This window comes from Carassius gibelio, chromosome A1, assembly GCF_023724105.1.
Source record: "Carassius gibelio isolate Cgi1373 ecotype wild population from Czech Republic chromosome A1, carGib1.2-hapl.c, whole genome shotgun sequence".
NCBI lineage: Eukaryota > Metazoa > Chordata > Actinopteri > Cypriniformes > Cyprinidae > Carassius > Carassius gibelio.
This window is the reverse complement of record NC_068371.1, coordinates 35,997,504-36,021,716: the sequence shown is the minus strand read 5'-3', so window position 1 is coordinate 36,021,716 and position 24,213 is coordinate 35,997,504. Positions and strand designations below refer to the sequence as shown.

The 24,213-nt window shown below is 36.1% G+C and overlaps 2 protein-coding genes across 2 annotated transcripts in view; both read left to right on the top strand.

Moving 5' to 3' along the window:
* The first annotated feature begins 10,983 nt into the window (after positions 1 to 10,983).
* Positions 10,984 to 20,179, top strand: LOC127941789 (adhesion G protein-coupled receptor E3-like). Its single transcript, XM_052537549.1, has 14 exons — positions 10,984 to 10,995; positions 12,583 to 12,614; positions 12,859 to 12,930; positions 13,044 to 13,230; positions 13,365 to 13,484; positions 13,648 to 13,829; positions 13,929 to 14,090; positions 14,165 to 14,371; positions 14,446 to 14,678; positions 14,764 to 14,830; positions 14,907 to 14,998; positions 15,098 to 15,260; positions 19,825 to 19,883; positions 20,149 to 20,179. Exons 2-14 carry the CDS (start codon positions 12,597 to 12,599, stop codon positions 20,177 to 20,179), a joined length of 1,593 nt encoding a protein of 530 aa, XP_052393509.1. The 5' UTR covers positions 10,984 to 10,995; positions 12,583 to 12,596.
* Positions 20,180 to 20,983: 804 nt separating this feature from the next.
* LOC127941020 (RING finger protein 24-like) overlaps positions 20,984 to 24,213 on the top strand; it is an 11,280-nt gene continuing 8,050 nt past the window's right edge. The window contains exon 1 of the mRNA XM_052536390.1: positions 20,984 to 20,995. Coding sequence (XP_052392350.1) covers positions 20,984 to 20,995 — 12 coding nt within the window. The remainder of the gene's footprint in view (positions 20,996 to 24,213) is intronic.

Here is a 24,213-nt window from a genome sequence, read left to right as displayed (position 1 = left end):
ATCTACCAGTCCCACTACAGGTGAAGATGATGCTGGATTGCACTGTAATATTGAAGTGCAACTGTCCATATTTAATATTGTCTTTATGAAGAGCATAGTAATTAAGCATCTGATTCTAATTTAACATATGTTTGCTTTTTTGTCAGTCTCTTTACAGCCGGTCACTTCTACAACATCTTCTATTTCAACATCTACTGGTGAGGATGATTCTTATTATTTCTATTATTATTATATGAATAACAGTAATTCGGCATTTGATTCTGTTCTAACATCTGTTTTCATCGGTTATCGTTTAAGTTCCTCTACAGCCAGTCACTTCCACAACATCTACCAGTTCCACTACTACAGGTGCATGTGATAATGGACAGGACTGTAATACTGAAGCACAAATGTTTAGAATTATTAATGTCTGCTTGTAGAGCACAGTAATGCACCATCTGTTTCTGATTTAGCATGACTCCTCTGTTTTTGTTTCAGTCTCTTTACAGCCGGTCACTTCCACAACATCTACCAGTCCCACTACAGGTGAGGATGATCCTGGATTACACTGTAATATTGAAGTGAAACTGTCCATATTTAATATTGTCTTTATAAAGAGCATAGTAATTAAGCATCTGATTCTAATTTAACATATGTTTGCATTTGTTTTTGTTTTTCAGTCTCTTTACAGCCGGTCACTTCCACAACATCTACCAGTCCCACTCCTACAGGTGCATATGATAATGGACAGGACTGTAATACTTAAGCACAAATGTTTAGAATTATTAATGTCTTCATGAAGAGCACAGTAATGCACCATCTGTTTCTGATTTAGCATGACTCCTCTGTTTTTGTTTCAGTCTCTTTACAGCCGGTCACTTCCACAACATCTACCAGTCCCTCTACAGGTGAAGATGATGCTGGATTGCACTGTAATATTGAAGTGCAACTGTCCATATTTAATATTGTCTATATGAAGAGCATAGTAATTAAGCATCTGATTCTAATTTAACATATGTTTGCTTTTTTTTCAGTCTCTTTACAGCCACTCACTTCCACAACATCTTCTATTTCAACATCTACTGGTGAGGATGATTCTAGACTGAATGTAATCTTTTGAAATATGTTCATTATTATTTCTATTATTATTATATGAATAACAGTAATTCAGCATTTGATTCTGATCTAACATCTGTTTTCATCTGTTATCGTTTAAGTTCCTATACAGCCAGTCACTTCCACTACATCTACCAGTTCTACTTCTACAGGTGACAGAGATGATGCACTGGACTGTAATATTGAAATGCAACCCTCCATTATTAGTGCCTCCTTATAGAACATAGTATTTCATCTAAATCTGAATTGTCATTTTATTACATCTTGTAAATATTACTGGTCTTTTACCTACAGACACTTCCACAACATCTACAAGTTCTACTACTATACACTAGAGCATGTTGCTGGACTGCACTGTAATATTGCAGCATAGCTGACCATAATTAGTATTGTCCTCATGAATAGAACAGTAATTCAACATATGGTTCTGATTTATGATCTGTTTTCATTTGTTATTTTTTCAGCCTCTTTACAACCAGTCACAGAACCTTCCACAACATCTACCAGTTCCACTACTACAGGTGCAGATGATAATGAACAGGCCTGTAATACTGAAGCACAAATGTTTAGAATTATTAATGTCTTGTTGTAGAGCACAGTAATGCACCATCTGTTTCTGATTTAGCATGACTCCTCTGTTTTTGTTTCAGTCTCTTTACAGCCGGTCACTTCCACAACATATACCAGTCCCACTACAGGTGAAGATGATGCTGGATTGCACTGTAATATTGAAATGAAACTGTACATATTTAATATTGTCTTTATGAAGAGCATAGTAATTAAGCATCTGATTCTAATTTAACATATGTTTGCATTTGTTCTTGTTGTTTTTTTTCAGACTCTTTACAGTCGGTCACTTCCACAACATCTACCAGTTCAACATCTACTGGTGAGGACGATTCTAGACTGAATGTAATCTTTTGAAAGATGTTTATTATTATTATTATTTTATATGAATAACAGTACACTGTAAAAAATGATTCACTTTATTTACTCAATAAAATTGTTTAAAATGTTACATTCAATATTATTAATTACATTTAACACTTTATAATTAATTATAAATAATCAAATTAGATGGTTACAAGCAACAATTCAAAATGAGTAGAATAACATGAAAAAATTAAGTAAAATTTTCACAAAAATATTGATTTTATTGAAAACAAACAAACAAAAAACACTATGCTAAATAATACTATGTTATACATACCAGGCCAGTAGTGGGCGATCATGAAACACTATACATGTTCACATTTTTTTGCTTACATAGATATGATACAGGCATCATGTTCAGAAGTGTGTGTTCCCCCAAAACAGAGTTATTGAAGACACCTAAGGTTCACAAAGAATCACTGAAGGAAAAAAAGGTTACACTTATAGGGTTACCATTATAGTGGTCAGTGTTTGCTTTAGTTGGGTTCTTGACCCTTGACTTTTTAATGTTACATTTTGTATGGCTCTTGTAACTGAATTATAACAGCTAGACTTGCCAAGAGAATTGCGGTGTCCTGGTTATAATTTAGCATAATCTTTGTTTGGCCTGAGTGTTATAAATTGAGCCTGTTCTTGGAAACAAATTGACATTCATTAAAGCAACACCTGTAGTTCTGAAATAGAAGACCTGGATTGTTATGTGAAATCCAGAGTTTAAGAATTCGGTTTTCTCAAAATTGTGACGGAGAAGGGAAACTTTCTCTTTGGCACTAAGTGACATCAAGAACCAGCATATGATTCTCAAGAATGGTGACAGACAGCATGATGGGATCCATAAATTAGTTTTGATTGGCGGCCCCCAGAATGCAGTGCAACAAGCTTTTTGATGGTCACCATTGTTGAGGTTCTCAGGCTGATTCTTGATGTCTGTGTGCCTAAATACTTTTTTTTTAATGTCCAGACCTTTTGCTGTTCAAACATACGACAACTGTTGCTTGTAAGACAAAACCAACTCAGAAATCCAGACCAAATGCTGTCAAAACAAACAACACCACCTGATCTTACTCTTTGTTGGCTTATCTAGTGGCAATCTCACAATTACAGCAACCAAAAAAGTTTTGTTTAAAAGGTTAAGGGTCAAGATCCCAACTACAGCAAACACTGACCAGCGTAATGGTAACCAAAATGTAGATTAATCTCCTGCAGTGATTCTGTTTTGGTAGCTTGACAACATAAGCTTTTGAACATGATGCCTGTATCATCTCCATGTAATGAATTTGTGGATTACATTTTTGCGCTGTGTTTCTTAGTCGCCAACTACTGAAATGTTATTTTTTCTGTTGTTGTTTGTATTTGTTTAAACTTAGCTTATTTTTGTGCTATTTAACTCATTTTGAATGGTTAATTTCTAAGTATCTCATTTGATTAATTCTAAAGAAATTTTATGTGTTAAATTTAATTAATAATATTGCTTGTAATCTGTTGCCATGATTTTATTAATTAAATGTAGTGTATTATTTTTAACAGTGTACACCAACTACACACACATTTCCTATCATGTATGCCTATGAAAGATGGTCAAACCAATCACAGTAGGCATGGGGCGGGTTAACATGTGCAACCCCGCCTCTATATGCAGGCTGCAGCTGGGTGCTTCTCGTTTTATCCAACAAAACCGATATTTTTGAATACATTTTATTTATTTTTTTCATGTTATTTTACTCATTTTGAATAATTGCTTTTAAGCATCTCATTTGATTAATTCTAATTAATTCTAATGTGTTAAAGGTAATTAACAATATTGCTTGTAATCTGTTGCCACAATTTAATTGAGTAAATATAGAGTATCACTTTTTACAGTGTAATTCAGCATTTGAGTCTGACTTAAAATCTATTTTCATCTGTTATCATTTCAGTTCCTCTACAGCCGGTCACTTCCACAACATCTACCAGTTCCACTACTAAAGGTTTGGATGATAATGGACAGGACTTTAATACTGAAGCACAAACGTTAATAATGATTAATGTCTTCTTGAAAAGCACAGTAATGCACCATCTGTTTCTGATATAGCATGACTCCTCTGTTTTTGTTTCAGTCTCTTTACAGCTGCTCACTTCCACAACATCTACCAGTCCCACTACAGGTGAGGAGGATGCTGGATTGCACTGTAATATTGAAATAAAACTGTCCATAATTAATATTGTCTTAATGAAGAGCATAGTAATTGATAGTCTGATTCTAATTTAACATATGTTTGCATTTGTTTTTGTTTTTCAGACTCTTTACAGTCGGTCACTTCCACATCATCTACCAGTTCAACATCTACTGGTGAGGATGATTCTAGACTGAATGTAATCTTTTGAAAGATGTTTATTATTCTCATTATTTTATATAAATAACAGTAATTGAGCATTTGAGTCTGACTTAACATCTGTTTTCATCTGTTATCATTTCAGTTCCTCTACAGCCAGTCAGTTCCACAACATCTATCAGTCCCATTACAACAGGTGTGGATGATAATGGACAGGCCTGTAATACTTAAGCACAAACATTAATAATGATTAATGTCTTCTTGAAAACCACAGTAATGCACCATCTGTTTCTGATTTAGCATGACTCCTCTGTTTTTGTTTCAGTCTCTTTACAGCCGGTCACTTTTACAACATCTACCAGTCCCACTACAGGTGAGGATGATCCTGGATTACACTGTAATATTGAAGTACAACTGTCCATAATTAATATTGTCTTCATGAAGAGCATAGTAATTCAGAGTCTGATTCTGATTTAACATATGTTTGTGTTTGTTTCAGACTCTTTACAGCCGGTCACTTCCACAACATCTACTAGTTCAACATCTACTGGTGAGAGGATTATTCTAGACTGAAAGTAACCTTTCAAAAGAAACCCCTCTACACAGCAAAATCACCAGTGGACACATATAAAAACTGAAGCAGTGTTAAAAGTAACACTTAAGCAGAGTTGAAGTTAATGAGATAATTAAGAAGTTAATTGAGTTATGATTGACCATTATTGAAGACACCTGATGTTAACAAGCAGAATCAACAAACGAGAAAATCACAATTTGTGTGTCACCATTATAGTGGTCAGTGTTTGCTTTAGTTGGGATCTTGACCCCTTCAGTTATAAACTTTAGAATTTGTGTGGCTGTGGTAACTGAGTTGTAATTCAGCATTTGAGTCTGATTTAACAGCTGTTTCCATCTGTTATCGTTTCAGTTTCTTTACAGCCGGTCACTTCCACAAAATCTACCAGTTATACTTCTACAGGTAGGGATGTTTCTGGACTGAATGTAACCTCTTTAAAGAAACACCTCAATTTTATTTTGAATAAAAGTAGTTCAGCATCTAATTCTGATTTATTATCTGTTTTCTTTATTTTTTTCAGCCTCTTTACAATCATTCACTTCCACAACTTCTATCAGTTCTACTTCCACAGGTGAGGATGATGCTGGACTGCACTGTAATATTGAAGTACAACTGTCCATAATTAATATTGTCTTTATGAAGAGCATAGTAATTGAGCGTCTGATTCTAATTTAACATCTGTTTGCATCTGTGTTTGTTTCAGTTTCTTTACAGCCGGTCACTTTCACAACATCTACCAATTCTACTTCTACAAGTGAGGTTGATTCTGGACTGAATGTAACCTTTTAAAAGAAACCACTCTTAATTAATCTATTATTATTATTATTATTATTATTATTATTATTATTTTATAACAGTAATTCAGCATTTGAGTCTGATTTAACAGCTGTTTCCATCTGTTATCGTTTCAGTTTCTTTACAGCCGGTCACTTCCACAACATCTACCAGTCCCACTACTACAGGTGTGGATGATTCTCGACTGAATGTAACTTTTTAAAGAAACCCCTCAATTTTAATTTGAATAACAGTAATTCAGCATCTAATTCTTATTATCTGTTTTCATTATTTTTCCAGCCTCTTTCCAACCGTTCACTTCTACAACATCTATCAGTTCTACTTCCACAGGTGAGGATGATGCTGAAGTGCACTGTAATATTCAAGTACAACTCTCCATAATTAATATTGTCTTCATGAAGAGCACAGATATTGATCATCTGATTCTGACTCAACATATGTTTCCATCTTTTATTGTTTCAGTTCCTCTACATCTGGTCACTTCCACAACATCTACAGGTGAGGATGATTCTTGACTGAATGTATCTCTTAAAAAGAACCCCTCATGATTATTTTTTTCATGAGGAATTCTTATTTTTCATCTGTTCTTGTTGGGGTTTTTTTCAGCCTCTTTACAGCCAGTCACATCCACAACATCTATCAGTTCTACTTCTACATGATATGATTGTGTTTTCTAGTTCCCATCATGCTTTCTTCAGAAAACAAGGAAAATAAATTTAGAAATTAAGTGTTATTTTGTGTGTTTTTACACAAGATTAACATAGAAGGACTTAAGTTAATACATAAATGTTGTGTTATATTAGATTTTACAAAAGTTTGTTATGTTGGATTTGTAGTGTTACCGTTGTGGTGAAGAGTAGAGCCTGTGGTTAGACTGAGGATGGACAGCAAAAGCCTAATTTTGAGTGTATTTCCCACATTATAGGAGTTGAAAAATAGATAAAATTATGAGTGAATTACTCCCTAATTATAAGTTCAGAAATATAATTATTTAAGATAACTCTGAGATAATTTAAGGCAACTAGAATAATTTTTTTTAAGTTTATGTAAACTTAAAACATTTAAAAACATCACTTAAATTTGAGACTCGTTGTGACTTGGAAGGAATAACTAGGTTTCTCTGATGAAATCAGCTGCTGAGTTCATGAGTGGAACCAAAATATGGCAGGACTTTTACTTTCTGACCCCTGGACTTTACACCTCTGTCTGTAATATATCTACTTGTTTTACACTTGTTGGCCACCATGTGGTATTGTGAGCAAATTAAGTTTCCAGAAATTAACCCTTTTGTGAACCACTTGGCAGAAACACTTAATGCTTCCTTAGGCTTTATCTTGCCATCACTAGCTATATCCTGAGATGTCCTAAGAGTCTTATAAAGGCTCCTAGCTAGCCCGAATAGCCAGGTAAGTTTTTCCTGCAAAGCTTCCAAGACCAAAAAGATTGGGTTATCTGGGATGTTCAAAGGCTTATGTTTCCAAACCCCCAAAACAGAGTTAATGAAGACACCTTATGTTAACAAACAGAATCACTCAAGGATAATCATCTACATTTTGGTTACCATTACCGTGGTCAGTGTTTGCTTTAGTTGGGCTCCTGACCCTTAAACGTGTGTTTGTTTTTTGCTGTTTATTTGATACAGCAGCTAGACAAGCCAATAAAGAATAAGGTCAGGGGGAATTGTTTGTTTTGACATAATTTGATCTGGATTTCTGAGTTGGTTGTGACTTATCAACAACAGGCGTCCTGAAGTTGACGTCATGTGCATGCATATATTTTTTTTTAGGGTGTTTCATGATTGCCAACTACTGGCCTGGCATGTATAACATAGTATACTTCAGCCTAGTGCAGCAATTTTTTTTCAATGAAATCAATATTTTTGTGTAAATTTTACTTAATTTGTTATTTTATTTTACTCATTTTGAATGGTTGCTTTTAAGCATCTAATTTGATAATTTCTAATTAATATTAATGTGTTAAAATTAATTAATAATATTGGATGTAAAATTTGAAACAATTTTATTGAGTAAATAAAGTGAATATTTTTTTACAGTGAAAGGGCTCAAAGAAACCACTCCTTTAAACCTTAAGCAGGAACAATCACTGAGCTAGCACATAGCTATCCTCAGATAACTAGGCTCTAGGAAAGGGGAACAGCTAGCTCAAAGCTATCCTCAGATAGCTAGGTTCTAGGAAAGGGGAACGGCTAGCAAATAGCTATCCACAGATATCTATGAATCCAGGAGAGGGCTCACTGCAACTTGCCAGTTAAAACAGAGATAGCATCAGAAAGCTGTATTAGGTAAGCCCGTCCTGCCATAATAATAGCTGGAATATAACCATCTGAGGGTAATAAGAAAGTCCCCAATCAGTGTCAGTCCCACAGTAGGCTAGAGAAGCACTGTGTTATTGACAAGGAGATCACAAGATGGAGATCCGGACCATTGGTAAATGATTTGTTAAGCGCGAACACCTAAACATCATTAGTCCAAAATGATACCCTGATGAAAACAGTGCCAATAAAACTCAGGGCTGATCCCACAAGATCATGGCTGAAATGACACTGTGATTATACCAACCCAAATGTTGTCTACTGCATCTGACAACCCATTGAGAGAGACTGTGCGGATCCTTCAGATCAAAGCAATAACCAAAAGCTGGGGTCAACTGTGCCATGGTAACTCATAAAAAGAACAGATGAATCCCACGAATAGACACTTGTTACTCATCTTTTGAGGAGAGGGATAAGCGCAAACTGAGTTTTTACATTGGAAACACTCACAAGGAGCACATTCAGAGCCCACGAGCACCAAATGCACAAGCCCTTGACCAAGACACAGGATGCATATAGTGTGTCTTCAAGTGTCCTCGGGCACGGAGGTAAACACTTTTTACAATGCTCACCTGCCTTGGTCTATCACATGCACTTCAAACAGAACCGGAACCAGAATAATTTTCCTGAAGACAAAAGTTGATGACCTATTCAGCAGGTGCCCTTTTATGCTTCTGGGCATCTATCTATGATGTCACAGGCCTCATGGACAAATAAGATTGCTGTTGTTTCACATGTGCTTTAGACACCGGTCATGCAGGCAATATTCCCCATTGTGTCTACTAAAGGACGCAATGTGGAGTTTCCTCAGAGGTGGAGAGTCCAGGGGTCAGAAAGTAAAAGTCCTGCCACATTTTTGCTCCACCCATGAACTCAGCAGCTGATTTCACCAGAGGAGGAAACAAGTCATTCCTTCCAAGTCACAAACTAGTCTCAACTCAAATCCCAAGTCCTCAAAGAGTTAAAGTCAATGAGATAATTAAGAGACTAATTAAATGATGATTGTGCATTGGTGATGAACACCTGCTGTTATTGTGCGTTACAGAGGATCAGATGCTGATGTTTTATTGGTTAAAATTATGCCACCATCATTGAGATCAGTGTTTGCTTCAGTTGGGCTCTTGACCTTTGGTTTCTTATGTTAGATATTTCTCTGTAAAAGTACATGTGCTGTTATAAAACAGTGCGATCTGTGCTTTGCAGAAAACCGTTACTAGCTCCTTTTACATGATGAAGTAATTATTAGGCATCAGCCTGTTTATTTCCAAAACAATTTTATGTATTTATTATTAACAAATGTCCAGTTTTTAAATAACCTACCTTGTGGAACCGTTGGTTTAATCACTATAATGAATACATTTCCTAATGTATGTAATAAATATACATTTTTTCGAAATCTTTTCCTAATAAGACGCACAGACATCATGACCCAGCATATGAATCTCAACAATGGTGACAATCAACAAAACACTTCAAGTTGAAGTGCATGCTGGGTAACACCATAGTAAAAACTCTGATTATGCACTGTAGCATGAATAATTATTGTAACCACTGTTGAGGATCATATGATAAGTGCTCATGTCTAAAATCCCGAGCCTGTACAATTTTTTCCCCCAATATTTAAGCATTACAATAATATTTGTTTAATAGGACTTTTTTGTAGTTCAGTAATTGCTGAACATAATTTAACAAACCCAAGAGAGACACCTTCATGAAGTTAATTAAAATGTTTTAGATAAAAAAAGGGCAATTAAATTTTCTACTTCAAGCTTTTAATTCAGCAATGTGTTAATGTTTACTACGTAACACAACAGCAAGTGTTTAAAAGCAAATTACTTTGAATTATTAAAAGGATCAAGAGCCCAACTAAAGCAAACACTGATCTCCATGATGGTGGATTCAGTTTTTTTCTTCCAGTTGATTTCATCCAAGGCTGTGCTTAAAGTCAATTGTAGTTCTTGTGTTTCTCTTTTCTTCAGTGATGTTGATTGTTAACAGCAGGTGTTCATCTCTAATGCAGAATTATCATTTAATTAGTCACTTAATTATCTCATTGACTTTATCTCTTTGAGGACTTGGGATTTGACTCAAGACTTGTTTGTGACTTGAAAGGAATGACTTGATTCCTCCTCTGGTGAAATCAGCTGCTGGGTTCATGGGTGGAACAAAAATATGGCAGGACTTTTACTTTCTGACCCCTGGACTCTCCACCTCTGAGTTTCCTAAAAGGGAAACTCACTAGTTTATCCTTTGCATCTCATTTAACATATGTTTCCATCTGTTATTGGGTCAGTTCCTCTACAGCCGGTCAACTCCACAACATCTACCAGCCCCGCTACTACAAGTAAGAATGATACTAGACTGAATGTAACCTTTTTTCATGAAAAGTTAATTCAGCATCTAATTCTAATTTACCATCTGTTTTTGTGTTATTTTTCAGTCTCTTTACAGCCGATCACTTCCACAGCATCTACAATTTCTACTACTACAGGTGAGGATGATGAAGCATCGCTATCCCTAGTTATTTATGTTTTCATGAAGAACACAGTAATTCAACATCTGATTCTGATTCAACATGATTCAATTTGTTTTTGTTTTAGTTTCTTTACAGCCAGTCACATCTACACTTTCAACATCTACAGGTGAGGACAGAGTTCCACAGGACTGTAATATTGAAACACAACCCTCCATAATTATTATTATCTTCATGAATCTGAATTGCCACCTTATTACATCTTTTAAATATCACTAGTCATTTCTACAGATCACCTACAGTCATTTACTTCTACAGGTAAGTGGGCTGGATGTGGCCTTTCTAAAGAAACCCATCATAATGGTCTTATTCATGAGGAACACTTAACTTCATCATCTGAGTTCAATTTAATATCTGTTTCCCCCTGTTACTGTTCCAGTTCCTCTACAATCAGTCACTTCTACAACATCTTCAATTAAAGGTGAGGATGATGCCTGACATTATTTCATCCTTTTCTGTTTTCATAACAATTTCTTGTTAATGTTGGGCACATGTGCATAATGTCAACAGCTCACTAGTTATAATCCTCAGTAATCCTCTGCAAATTTCAACAGTTGGTTGAACTGGCTCATTAGTTTAATTTAGTTTTTAAATTGAGTGTGCTGCTTCAGCTGTGGATCTTACATCATCATCCTGGAACTAAAGTTTGATTCAGTTCACTTTGTGGACTAGCTCAACTGGTTACTTCCTGAGAACTGACTCAAAATAAGGATTAATTCAATAATCAGACATCACTATTGAATGCCCTGCCCTTGTTATTCTCCTTACATTCTTGTGCATTGTCGACCGCCCTGTTAATAGACATTTTCACCTTTTACCCAGCCAAACAGAATTGTTTTACAAGAACGTTCTCCAAATATTCCATGTTGGTTCTAGGAACATTCAAATTGTCCAGTTTTCTTGACGTTAGAGGACTGTGTTTTAAAGTTATGATGTTCCTCAAACCTTCTTTCAACTTAATTTTGATTTAAAATTCAACATTCTTGTAACATTCCAAGAACATACAAATGCACAGTTTCCTTAATGTTAGTGTGTTATTTAAAGGTTAGTATGATGTTCCTGAAACATTCAAACATTCAAACACTTGCTGTGAACAAGAATTGAAAGAGAAACAAGAACACAAACTACAACTTTCTTCAGCTACAGCCTTAGATGAACTGAAGATAAAAGACTCTCAAGATCTCATTAAACAACTCCACAAACAGCATTACAAGCTTCACTCACCGTATTACTAATTTGATTTACTTTATTTCTGTCACATGTCTAAAAAATATCATATTGAGATTTAACAGAGGTTTAGATGTTGACCTCTTATTGAAAATGTTTTGTTTGAAATCACCATCATGGAGATTAGTGTTAGATTTAGTTGGGCTCTAAACCCTTGACTTTTGTTGAACTGCTTTTTTTTTTTTTTTTTTTGCAGCAATTACAGATGTTTTCAGTAAACGAAACTAGATCAGTTATATTGACTGTTGTTTGAGTTGTTTCATCAGATCTTGAGAGATATGAAGTCTTGTATCTTCAGTTCATTTAAGATTGTGGCTGAAGAATGTTATAGTTTGTGTTCTTATTTCTCTTTCATTCAGTGCTTGTTCACAGCAGGTGTTTGAATCATTAAACGTTTCAGGAACATCATACTAACCATTAAATAACATGCATCCAAAATCAAGTTGACAGAATGTTTGAGGAACATCATACCTTTTAAAAATGTTACTCTAACGTCAAGAAAACTGGACATTTTTAATGTTCCTAGAACCAACACAGAATATTTGGAGAACATTCTTGTAACAAAATTACATTAGATGGGTATCCTGTGTTTGGGTCTTCTCTCTCACTCAGAACCTTAACAGATTAATCCAGCCATCAACAGCCATTGTACAGATCTCATAACCACAAATTCTACAGTCTGATCATAGTCACAGACTGTCTAATTTTATTAAAGTTTGAGTTTGAAATGAACTTTTTTATTTAATATCTGAGTTTATTTATTTGAGTTTCCTCATTCTAGATCTAAATACCACAATGCTGGAAGACTGTAAGGTACGTTGAGTTTCTGATAGTGGGACTAGGGGGTTGGACTCATTCCAACTTAAAAAAAAAAAAAACACAATAATGCAGAGTACACAGTTTTGTGTTTTTGTCAATGTTGATGGTTTGGCGCATACAGTAGATATATAATATTTTGAATGATTTTTGTTTATTTTATTTGGAGAAAACCAAAAATTAACCAAAGAAAGAAAGAAAGAAAATACCTTTTACTTATAAAGCTTATTTTTGATTTCAGATCACAGGAAAATGTGTAGAAAATCTTCTTGGCCTGATAGAAAACTCAACAGTTGAAGTGCTTCCTTTGATCGTAAGAGAAAAAGGACAAAAAACATAATTTGTCACATATATAGAACATACTGTAATGATACTTTCATCCTTTTGTTCCAATTTTACAAATAATCAATGATCACTAAAAAATAGGAAGTGACAAAAATTTTGGATGTGGTCCTCAACGCTACAGAGAAGGTTGTAACCTCATCATCAGCTGACCCAAATAAACTTGTGTCAGATGGAAACCGTCTGTTAAAAGCCAGTGAGAAACTCGTTTCCATGCTGGTGAGACCAACAAACACAAGTGTCTATGTCAATTTTACACTTGACACTGTGGGTAAGTGAAAACCAAACTATGAATAGACTGACTTAATATGCTCAAGTCTAGAAGACCTGTGAAATAAATTTTTACCTTTTTACATGACCTTATTGTTAATAATATCATTCACATGACTGTATTTTTTTAATCAGAGGGACAAGTCTTCATGGTTGGACCACAGGTCACCTTAGATAAAATCCCTCAACTCGACACGTCAAATTCTTCTGTGGACATTGATCTCATTGGGATTGCCAAGAACAACAATAAAACAAGTACATTAAATGTCTTGATGTCATTTTATAAAATATATAAATAAACTAAAGAACGAGACATAATACCACTAAACCCCATTTACTTAGGGTCTTATTATTATTATTATCTTTGTTGTTGTTGTTTTGTTGAATGGACATTTATATATGAGTTTCTGTCACACAGGATCAGCTGCTGTGGCTTTCATGAGCTACAACACGATGGAGAATCTACTGAAGCCAGACTTCTTCAACACACCAAAGGACACGATTAAAACCATGATGTCCACTGTGACCTCAGCTACTCTTCCCAAAACCTCCAACACTACACTAACTAAACCAGTCATCTTCACCCTCAAACACATCAGAGTGAGAGACTGAAATGTGCTTTTGTTTTATCAGAGCATTGATGAACATCTGAAAACATATATTATTTAGTGTTCTGATACTTTCTTCATCTTTCTGCAGGAGTTTGATCCAAACGGTTCTCTGTCCTGTGTATACTGGAATATCAGCGAGTGGATTGTAGATGGTTGTTCTGTTTTAACGACCACCAGCAGCTACACTGTGTGTTCCTGTGATCATCTGTCCACATTCGCTCTCATCATGCAAACCAGCCGCCCACGAAAGGTACAGAACATTTCTAGTGAACACTGAAGAACAGCACAGATTCGGTACTCATGTTCTCTCACATGTTTTCTCAGAGCGACTCACTAATGGAGCTGTTGAATTTGGTGTGTGTGATCGTGGGGCTGGTGTTCTTCAGTTTGGCCCTGTTGACCTTTGCCCTTTGTCGGTGGAGTCCTGGAGTGAATAATGTGGCTCGAATCAACATCTGCATCAGTCTTCTGTTGGCTCACCTTCTGTTTCTGCTCACACAGCAGTTCCTGAGCCTCATACGTCCTCTGCAGGTGAGAATGATGAAGCCCTACAGCTCAGCACAGACTCACTGAGAATCATCATAACCATATCTCATGGTCTCCAGGTGCTGTGTGCCGTGATCTCAGGCCTTCTGCAATTCCTCTTTCTCTCCGGATTTGTTTGGATGTTCATTGAAGCTGTGCTGCTCTTCATCTGCGTGGAGAACTTATCACAGATCAGCTCCATTAATAGGACGGTGCTTAGCAGAGAATTCCTGTGTGTAATGGGATATGTGGTTGCTCTGGTTGTTGTATCTGTGTCTGTTGTGGTGGATCCTAAAGGCTACGGAAGTGAAATGTAAGTTCAGTTGAAGTAACTCTTTGCTCAACATCTTCATCCATATCTGTACATTTATTATTTTACTGTATCTTCCTTCAAACAGGTGCTGGATAAAAATAGACAAAGGCTTCATCTCAAGTTTTCTTGGACCTGTTTGCATGATACTAACAGTAAACACAATTTAATTGTTCTTGTATTAATAGGAAAACAACAGAATTAATTACGTTGTTTTTTTTTTCTTTGCAGACAAACACGATTCTCTTCATCAAGATCGTCCTCACTCTGAACTCAACTCTCAAAAATCTAAATTCAAACATTTCACAAATAAAACAAACCAAGTAACAAACATTATGACTCATAATTAAATCAGTCTATAAAAGAGATCATGTAGTCAATATAGACACATTAACTCTTTTTGTTTCTTTGTTTCTCTGCAGGATAATGGCATTTAAAACTCTGGCTCAGTTTGTGGTTCTTGGTTGCTCCTGGATTCTGGGTTTCTTTACTAATGACAGTGAGGTGCTGGAGATCCTCTTCCTGATCTTGAACTCCCAGCAGGGAACCTTCATCTTCCTGATCTACTGTGTCCTCAATAATGAGGTCAGAATTTGTTCCTTCCTATTCTATAAATACATCAATAAACCTCCATAGACAGTATAAGAAAAAGTGTTTGCATATGAAAATGCACACCTCTTTAAACACACACTAAATTCTTTAGAATTAACAGAATTTCACTGCCAAAAAATGTTGCTGATAAAATCCATAAAAATCATGCTAATTGCATTAAAATAGATTACAGTAAAATACAGCAAACTAAATAACAGTTAATTGATGAATGTGAAAAGCACAATCAAATACTTGATTCTGATTGATCAGTCGCGACATTCCGAGGTATGTTATACCTTGATAACAACCTGTAAAAGCTAAGAACTAGTGGTAGGCCGTTATCGGTGTTAGCGTGCTGCATTAACGGGAGACTCTTATCGGGCGATAAAAAAAATATCGCCTTTAATTTATTCTCAAAGTTGCGTTGAGAGCTGGGTCTATACTAGGCAAGCTTTGATGACTTTCACCTTGATATTTTAGTTCGGATGTATGCCTAACCAAATTGCACTCTAGGGGGAGAGAACGAGTCTTCAAAGCTGTGTGTATGCCTAATGTGAAATTACCACATCAAATATGACGTGCTAACATGGATGCAGCCGAAGCCGCCGGGTTTGCTTCAGGGAAATTTTTTTTTTTTGTAAGAAGCTTCCCAATGGAAACATTGACGCTTGTTTCATACATAATCCATCTGCAGTGCGTATGCAGTCCGTGTGCATTACATATGTGGTGCTAAAGCAGAACGGACTCATACTCATTTTGCTTTCTCACAGGACATGTTTGCAGTCCGCTACGCAGTACGTAAACAATCGCTGCACTGCTGCAGTGGAACGCACTGACAACGCACATCAGTGTTTGTGGCTCATCATTGACTGAAGCACAGGCTCTACTCTCTAGCACAATGATTACCCACAAGACTGCATTAAACTAACAGTTAAATATTTATCCTCATTATCAGTTTGTGACTTTGCATAAAAAATTTTCTATGGACCTTCACCAATATTTCAGTGAAAATAACTTTTTGATTGGTTTAGTAAATCTGACTGTTACGTTTTACCATATATATCTGTTTTTCCTTGATTTCACAGTAATTTACTAGCAACACAGTTGCCAATAAATATCAGTGTAAAAAATGGTGCCGTTAAATAACAGTAATTTACTGGGAGCAGGGGGGCCAGTGGTAGGGCACCATCCCAGTTGTAAAAAAAAAAAGAAAAAAACCTTCAGCAATTCTCCCATCCGCGCTCGCTATTGTTAACTGTGAGACAACTGCATAAAATAAGAGCACGATGATCATGAAATTTTGTTTGTTACCTTAGCAACAGATTACAGATGTGTCCTTCCAGAATCATCACTGGCTGGTAGAAATAAAAGTTTCTCGATTTCTTCACTTTAAAATATTCTCCTTAAATAAAGGGGAGGGGAAAAGTTTATGTTTTGCAATGTAGTAAAAAAAAAGTTAAGTTTCATAAAATTGTGTGACGATCGGGACCCAGTGAAACACAGGGAAAGAGGGATCCAATTGCAGTATGTTCTTTATTTAGGGTAATCCAAATAGTAATCCAACAAGCCAGGGTCAAAACCAGAAAACAATCCAAAAAATAGCAAACAGGGAAGGAACAGGAAGGGAACAGGAACAGGAACTCGGAATGCGAGGAATCTCGGAAGACGAGAAGACTGGGTACGGAAGGAAACGGAAGGAAAGGACTCCATGCAGACAACAGGAAAAGACTGGTTAATATAGGGAGGCTAATGACTAATAAGTTAAGGCACCTGGTGCAATTAACAGGAATGCAATTACTGTGATAAAGGGACAAGGCTAGTGGGAATTGTAGTGCCTACGGTGAGGTGCCTAAGGGGAAGTGAGCCCACTAGTGGACACCCAGGGAAACAGAGACCAGACAGCGTGACAAATTGTAAAATGGCACACAGCAGACACATTTATTGCGGTGTCATTTATCAACTGCATGACAGATAATTATATGTAACAATAATTGTCTTGTCATGTTATATAAATGAAAACAATACTGATACGGTCCGTGTAACGCTTTGCAGTGCTTTGTTCAATTTGCACCATCAAAATTAACAAAATGAAAAATTGGCTTCAAACTTTCATTTTCCATTTCTTTGGAATAATTCCCAAATGGATAATTGTTTCTCAGTTTAATTTTCAATTCTACAATCTTGGGTTGTTGCGTCCGGAACTTTATATCTGGAACTTTAGAATACTGTAGTCTATCCAATATGCGGTCACTTCCGCATGTTCATTATGGGGCTAAAGAACAACTTATTTTTTTTTTTTTTCGGGATCACCTGCATTTTGTCCAATAACAAAAAACGCTGTGCTTGTTCCATTCATTCATTTCATATCGTAGTCTGTGGTTTAAATCATTGCTTTTTAAATATATATAAATAATATAACGTGAATGATGTATGATTATAGGTGATATTACTCTTGCCAAGCTCTGATTTCTGAGAGATCCACAGAGAGGCAACAGCAATGCTGTGTTTGATTTATAGTCTTTTCATTCATAAAGCTTGCATTCATTCACTTCACACACTAATTACGTGACTTTAGTGGTCTGTGTATAATATTGTGCTGATCCCCTCAACTGACTGTGCCAGCTTCAGCCGAATATTCAGGCAGAATTATTCCTCGTCAGTTTTTGAAGACATTATCCTTGCCATTCCAAATAAAGTATTCTGCTTTGGACACACTCCTAATTATTACATTACATATTTTAATTTTACATGCAACATTGATAAAGTCATAGAAAGTAACAGCTACACAAAGTATTGTAATCCTAAAATTCATCTGTACTTGCAATCTCTGTGCATGCATTTTGGTTAATGCATGCTCGAGTCAATTGTTTCCGACAGCGCCGACTAGTAGTTGAAGTAATCGATCACTCGACTACTCGACTAGTCTATGCTATCCCTATATATATATATATATATATATATATATATATATATATATATATATATATATATATATATATATATATATACACACATACACACAACAAACATCCATAAATACATAAACACATACAAAGAAAACAAGTAGATATAATGGAAAAAGAATACAGAAAATGAATGAAGAGTGCCAGAGGGTGCCAAGTGTTTTTTTTTTTTTTTTTTTTTTTTCGTTTTTAAATAAAAATAATAAAAATAGATCAAACATAATTAGAATAGACAGTGCTAGAGTTCGAGGGTCAAATAAAGATGGAAGAGATGTGTTTTTAGATGTTTCTTGAAGATGCATGTACTGCATGTGAAATATATTTTGCTTTGCAATATAACAATTTTAAAGGTAAAAATGTAATTAAAAAGGCAATGGTTGACAATTTAATAATGTTTGTAATAGTATTTTACCTGACAATTACTGTATCAGTTTAATATATTACACACTTTCATTACACTGAACTTATAGAATAGAACACCTTTATTAAACAGCTTACTTTGAAATTTATCAAAGAAATGGAAAATGAAAGTTTGAAGCCAATTTTTCATTTTGTTAATTTTGATGGTGCAAATTGAACAAAGCACTGCAAAGCATTTTTCAAAAATTATTTAATTCATAATTAATTCTTCTATCTGAACACCTGATCCTCCCACTGTGGATAATCCAGCTCATTTATTAAATGTAGTGGGTTGTTCGTCTGTTAGCCTAAAGATCAGGTTAATTTAACAAAACAATTATTTCAGGGACAATTATTTTTTTCTTTTGTGCATCATAATGAAGGCTTTGTAAAACTGCACAGTGTTTTTAGCTTTTAAACAGCTCTTTGGCCCCTGGACTTCCCACCTATGCTCAACTGTATTAAATGGTTTTTGCACAAAAGAGGTATATTAGTTTAATGTAATTTTGTGGTTCACCATTGTGCAGGAGAGTAGAGTTTGTTCTTCACTCAATGATAAACCATAATCACTGATGTTCAGCTGCTTTTTTCTTTTCATTTTCCTAAAGTTGTGCTGTATTTTTTCTAATTTCTCTGTCCTGTCTAAGTGATGTTGTTGTTACAAAGATTCTGTGCATACTATTTTTATTTTTTATTTTCCATGGAAATGTATCTTGTTCTATCACAACTATCATAGTGATGAGATCATTGAATCTCTTCTTGCTATAATGAAAGTGCTTTATAAAAACAGTAACAACAGGCAGAAACAAACTAAGATGAAAACATCAAAGGTAAAGGGCACAACTAAAGCAAACCCTGATCACCAAAGAATGTTTGTAGATATATGATAGACATAAAGTGAGACTGTAATGCGTGAATATTGAAATCTGGAGTTGTTCAATCATCCTCTGCTATTTATACCAGTTGTTTTCATCTAAAGCTGTGGCTGAAGTCAGCTGTAGTTTCATTTCATGGTCTGTTTGTCAGATTTTATGGTCAGTTTGTCACTGTCAGAATATGTCATTTTTTGCAGCAATTTTTTACAGTGTTCCTTTTTTTACCTGTTTATTATGAACAAACTGATTCTGGTTCATGAGTTCAGAAGTCAAATTGATCTCATGAAGTCACTCAGCTCCTCTCGTCTCATTCTATTTCAGGTCAGGCAGCAGTACAGGAAGTTCTTCAGATGTCTTTGCTGTGGACAAAAACAACACCAGTATCTTCTTCAGAGAGAGAGAGAGAAATAAAAAAGTACTGCCATTATTATTTCAGGTTGTTAAACTTACATTAAAAATATACAACAGAATCAATATTCGTCTCACCTCTTTTTTGTTTGCTACAAAACTACAGCAACAACATGTTACCAGTGTTCCAATATTAGAGCTGTACGAATGTACTATTGGTGTGTTTTTTTTTTTTTTATGTAACTATCTTTACACATGGTTTGTCATTGTTAAAGGGCAAAAATTATGTGTTCACAGACTCCTTTACATGGTGTGGGATCATCATTAAAGAACAATTTAATAACATTACCTTAAATAATACAATTTTTCAACTTGCACAATTATCACAGTTATTTCTTTATAAATGTATTTATTTAAATACGCTTCCAATTGATTGTTTGTATTGTAAGGACCCATAGACCTTATTTAGGATAGACATTTTCATATAGAAGAGCTTTTATCCAAAGTAACTTACTAATGAGAAGGACAAAAGGACAATATCTCTATATATATTTTGTATATATGTATATATATATATATATATATATATATATATATATATATATATATACACACACACACACACACTAGGGGTGGCACGGTTCGCTGAAAAAATTCTGAACGGCACGCGCTGAGACTGCGGTTCAACTTTTAAATCTGACAAAGCATCTGTATGGTTTGCTGGTTTGTTATAAATAGCACGTAAAACAAACTGGGTTCAAATAATATATGTTTCTGTTGATGGATGTGCATTCTGGATTCCCAGACATTACAACAATAGCGATGAAAAAAAAAAAAAGAAAAAAAACCTGGACAAACAATTCACTGTTGATCAATGTGAATTACTGCTGGAATATGAGCAGTCATTTATTCCGTCATCACCTGGGTGCTGATAGCGGGCGCGTACAGATGAGACCTGAACAGCACACGTTAATACAGTTTAAACATTTAAGAGCCAGAGGACGTGAGCTCGCGCGCGCGCAGTGAGAAGATTTGTACGTGCTCGCAAACCCGCGCCTCAGAACGTGTGCAAATATAAACTCTCTTTGAAGAATTGTTTAAATGGACAAATTCGCACAAAAAATATTTAAAAATGACCGTCTTGGTAAGTATGCTACAGCAGACATAGCCGGCTGAATATAGACAACTGTATCAGTGCATTCTCTTAAAGTGACAGCCTTTATATTGTAATGAAGTGACATGGTAAAGATTAGGGCTGGGCGATATATCTAACGATATGATCATGCGCATCTAATCAGTAAAGCTGCTTCCGTGATCACCGCTAAAATCTCCATCACCTGCTTATAATTGGAGTGGCATTTAATAGACAGCAGAGGTGGGACTTTCTTGTGAGTTGGGAGTTCTTGTGTTTCTCTTTACTTCAGTGATGTTGATTGTTAACAGCAGAAGTTCATCACTAATGTACAATCATCATTTAATTAGTCACTTAATTATCTCATTAACTTTAACCCTTTGAGGACTTGGATATGACTTGAAGACTTGCTTGTGACTTGAAAGTCCCACCTCTGATAGACGGAGCCGTAGATCGCTGACAAGCCACGCCATATCGCGTTCATTATTGAAGGCGATTCATCTGCGATAATGAACGCGATATGGCGTGGCTTATCAGCGATCTACGGCTCTGTCTATTAAATGCCACTCCAATTATAAGCAGGTGATGGAGATTTTAGCGGTGATCACGGAAGCAGCTTTACTGATTAGATGCGCATGATCATATCGTTAGATATATCGCCCAGCCCTAGTAAAGATGCATTGTTATGATTGCGCGTGGGCGGGAGGGATTTGAGGGAAGATGGGGTTGAGTAAATAATTGTTGCACCTGACCATTGATTAGCGTGAAGGAGAGAGAACAATAAATAGAGCGGCATAGCGACGCGTGAGAGGGTCTGGGAAGCAGTGTTTTTGCTAAACGCCGAGCTGCACTCAAGGATGGGGGGTGGGTGCCGTTCGCATGCTGTTTAGGGTTGCCGGCGGTGAAGATAGTTAGCGGGCTAACCTGTAGATAAGGACGGGTATAGGAGCATAGACATCATATAGGTAGACGCCCCATCGAACGCTACTGCCTATTGGCACGAACGAGCCGTGGAGCCGCCATCTTGGACCGGTCGCCAGCTCCACTCAGTGTAACTTGTTTGCCAGGTGCAATGAGCTGTCAGCGCATTAAATTAATCATATCTCACTGAATTCCTAACTGATTTTGACGCGGATTTTTTTGCTGCAAAGGTCATTCATGCAGTTATGATATAGGACACACGATTCGGCGTATTTTAATATTCATAATAGGCTTTTCAGTTACATATTCTATTCTGATAGAAGATATAAATGACCAGACGCCCAAAATATAAATATTTGAGGTAAAATATTTATAAATCACACACTATAAATATATAATAAAGAAGCAGAAACAGATAGTTGCAGTAAAATAATTTATTTAATAAGTTGAAGAAACAATTTATTATAATTTGTGACATATACGCTCTGGTTCTCTCTCTCTCTCTCTCACACACACACACACACACACACACACACACACACACACACACACACTCTCTCTCTCTTCTGTGACTGTTGACACCTGAGGAGCGTATTGCTGAAGCTTGGCGGATCACCCTCTCTGCAGCTCTCAGCACCTTATAATAAGAATACAAATCATGCATATTTATTAGCGCTTTACACAGTACTCAAATACACTATACAGAACAGAGAAAATATGAACAAAGAAACCTTAATATACATTACTTGCTGATATCACGTGCGCAAACCCAAATAACAGTTATTATGTTCTGTCGAACAATGTATGTACTCAGATTGGATTGTGTTGGTATTAGGCACTTAACGTTACCTAACGCTAAAAGTAAGTTTCGTGCATCTAACAAGTGTTTTTTCGAACTTCTTTCTGATCTGAATAGTAATAGTAAGTTATGTGAGAAACACTTGAGTTGAGATACATAGTCTAACTAATGTTAGCTAACTACGCTTTCAGTACAGTACTATCAAAGATCCTTGCTCCTTCTCAATTCTCTGGATTTAAGGACAAACTACAACCAATAGTACAATAGTAATGTTAAATCTTACTTGTGAAAAATAATCCCGAGCCGTACTTGCGATGCTCCGCCGATAAGAACAGGAAAATGCTGCTACGCAACGAAACTAGGAGTACGACCGGTTCAAGATGGCGGCCGCAAATCTCGTCGCCCAGCGGCCAATAGGGCGTCTACTTATATGATGTCTATGTATAGGAGTGCGTTAGGCGACGCGGCTTCTCAGAAAAGGTGGGGCTCCATTTTCGCTACAGTCGGAGGCCTCGCGAGCGCTGGACTGGTGTTTGCTTTTTCCCCTCTACCAACCAGCGCAAAGCCTAGACCCCGGGGGAGGGTCTCGCATCCCGGGAGAGTTAAGTTTTTAACTCTTTATGTGTGTGTGTGTGTGTGTGTAATTTTAAATCTAGCAGTATAGCCATTTAATGATTGGGTGGGAGGGTTATGATGAACTAAATTCTTATGTGGCAGTCTGATGGCGTCTTTTGTGTGACGGTGACGTGTTGTGTGAACGTGTGCGTGTCCTGCGGGGGTGATATGTGTTTCATAGCTTTTGCCTATTTATTGCATGTGCGCTAGGTTTTTTATGGCCTATTTATTGCGGTTCTCTGTTTAGCAGCTTCCATGGTGGTGTTGTTCGCCCAGATTTGTTTAACATTAGTGCTTGGGACTTTCAGAACCTGACCCCGTCTGACATGTTTGGTAACTGCATGAATTATATGAAATAAAGATTACTGTTTCTACCCCTGTGGTGTTGCTTGGTCTGTAGAGTAGATTCCTCTAGCCACAACATAAAGTGTCCTGGCTAGATTTACTACAATATTAACCGAACAGCAACAACAAAGAAATCACTCACTGCTCTTGATTTAAAAGCTTTTATAACTTTAATAAAGAATCTTTAATCTTTAATTTATACAGTCCAATATACAATGCTGTTTTACATTTGATTACTTTATTCAATTTCTGTACCTAAAAACATATGCTAGACCTGCCTAAAAAACAAAACAACAACAACAACAACTGAAAATCACTGTTTATTGTTTCTATCTTACTCTTTTATATTTATTTGTGCTGTTGCTTGTAGTTGGATATAATATTATTCTTCCTTTTTATTTAGGGGTGCTCCGATCACGATCGGCCGATTGTTATGCGCATCTCGTCAGTAAAGCCGGTTCTCTAAGCAGCAGTTAATTCCATCAGGTGCGTGATTTCACTAGGGATGTTCCGGTACTAGTACCGGTACCAAACGGTACCCGGGCTAATT

Excerpts from the sequence above, each read along its gene's own strand:
- LOC127941789 (XM_052537549.1), top strand. Across the intron at positions 12,931-13,043 it reads TTGAAGTGCTTCCTTTGATC|GAAGTGACAAAAATTTTGGA; the intron begins GTAAGAGAAAAA and ends ACTAAAAAATAG. Across the intron at positions 13,485-13,647 it reads CAAGAACAACAATAAAACAA|GATCAGCTGCTGTGGCTTTC; the intron begins GTACATTAAATG and ends TCTGTCACACAG.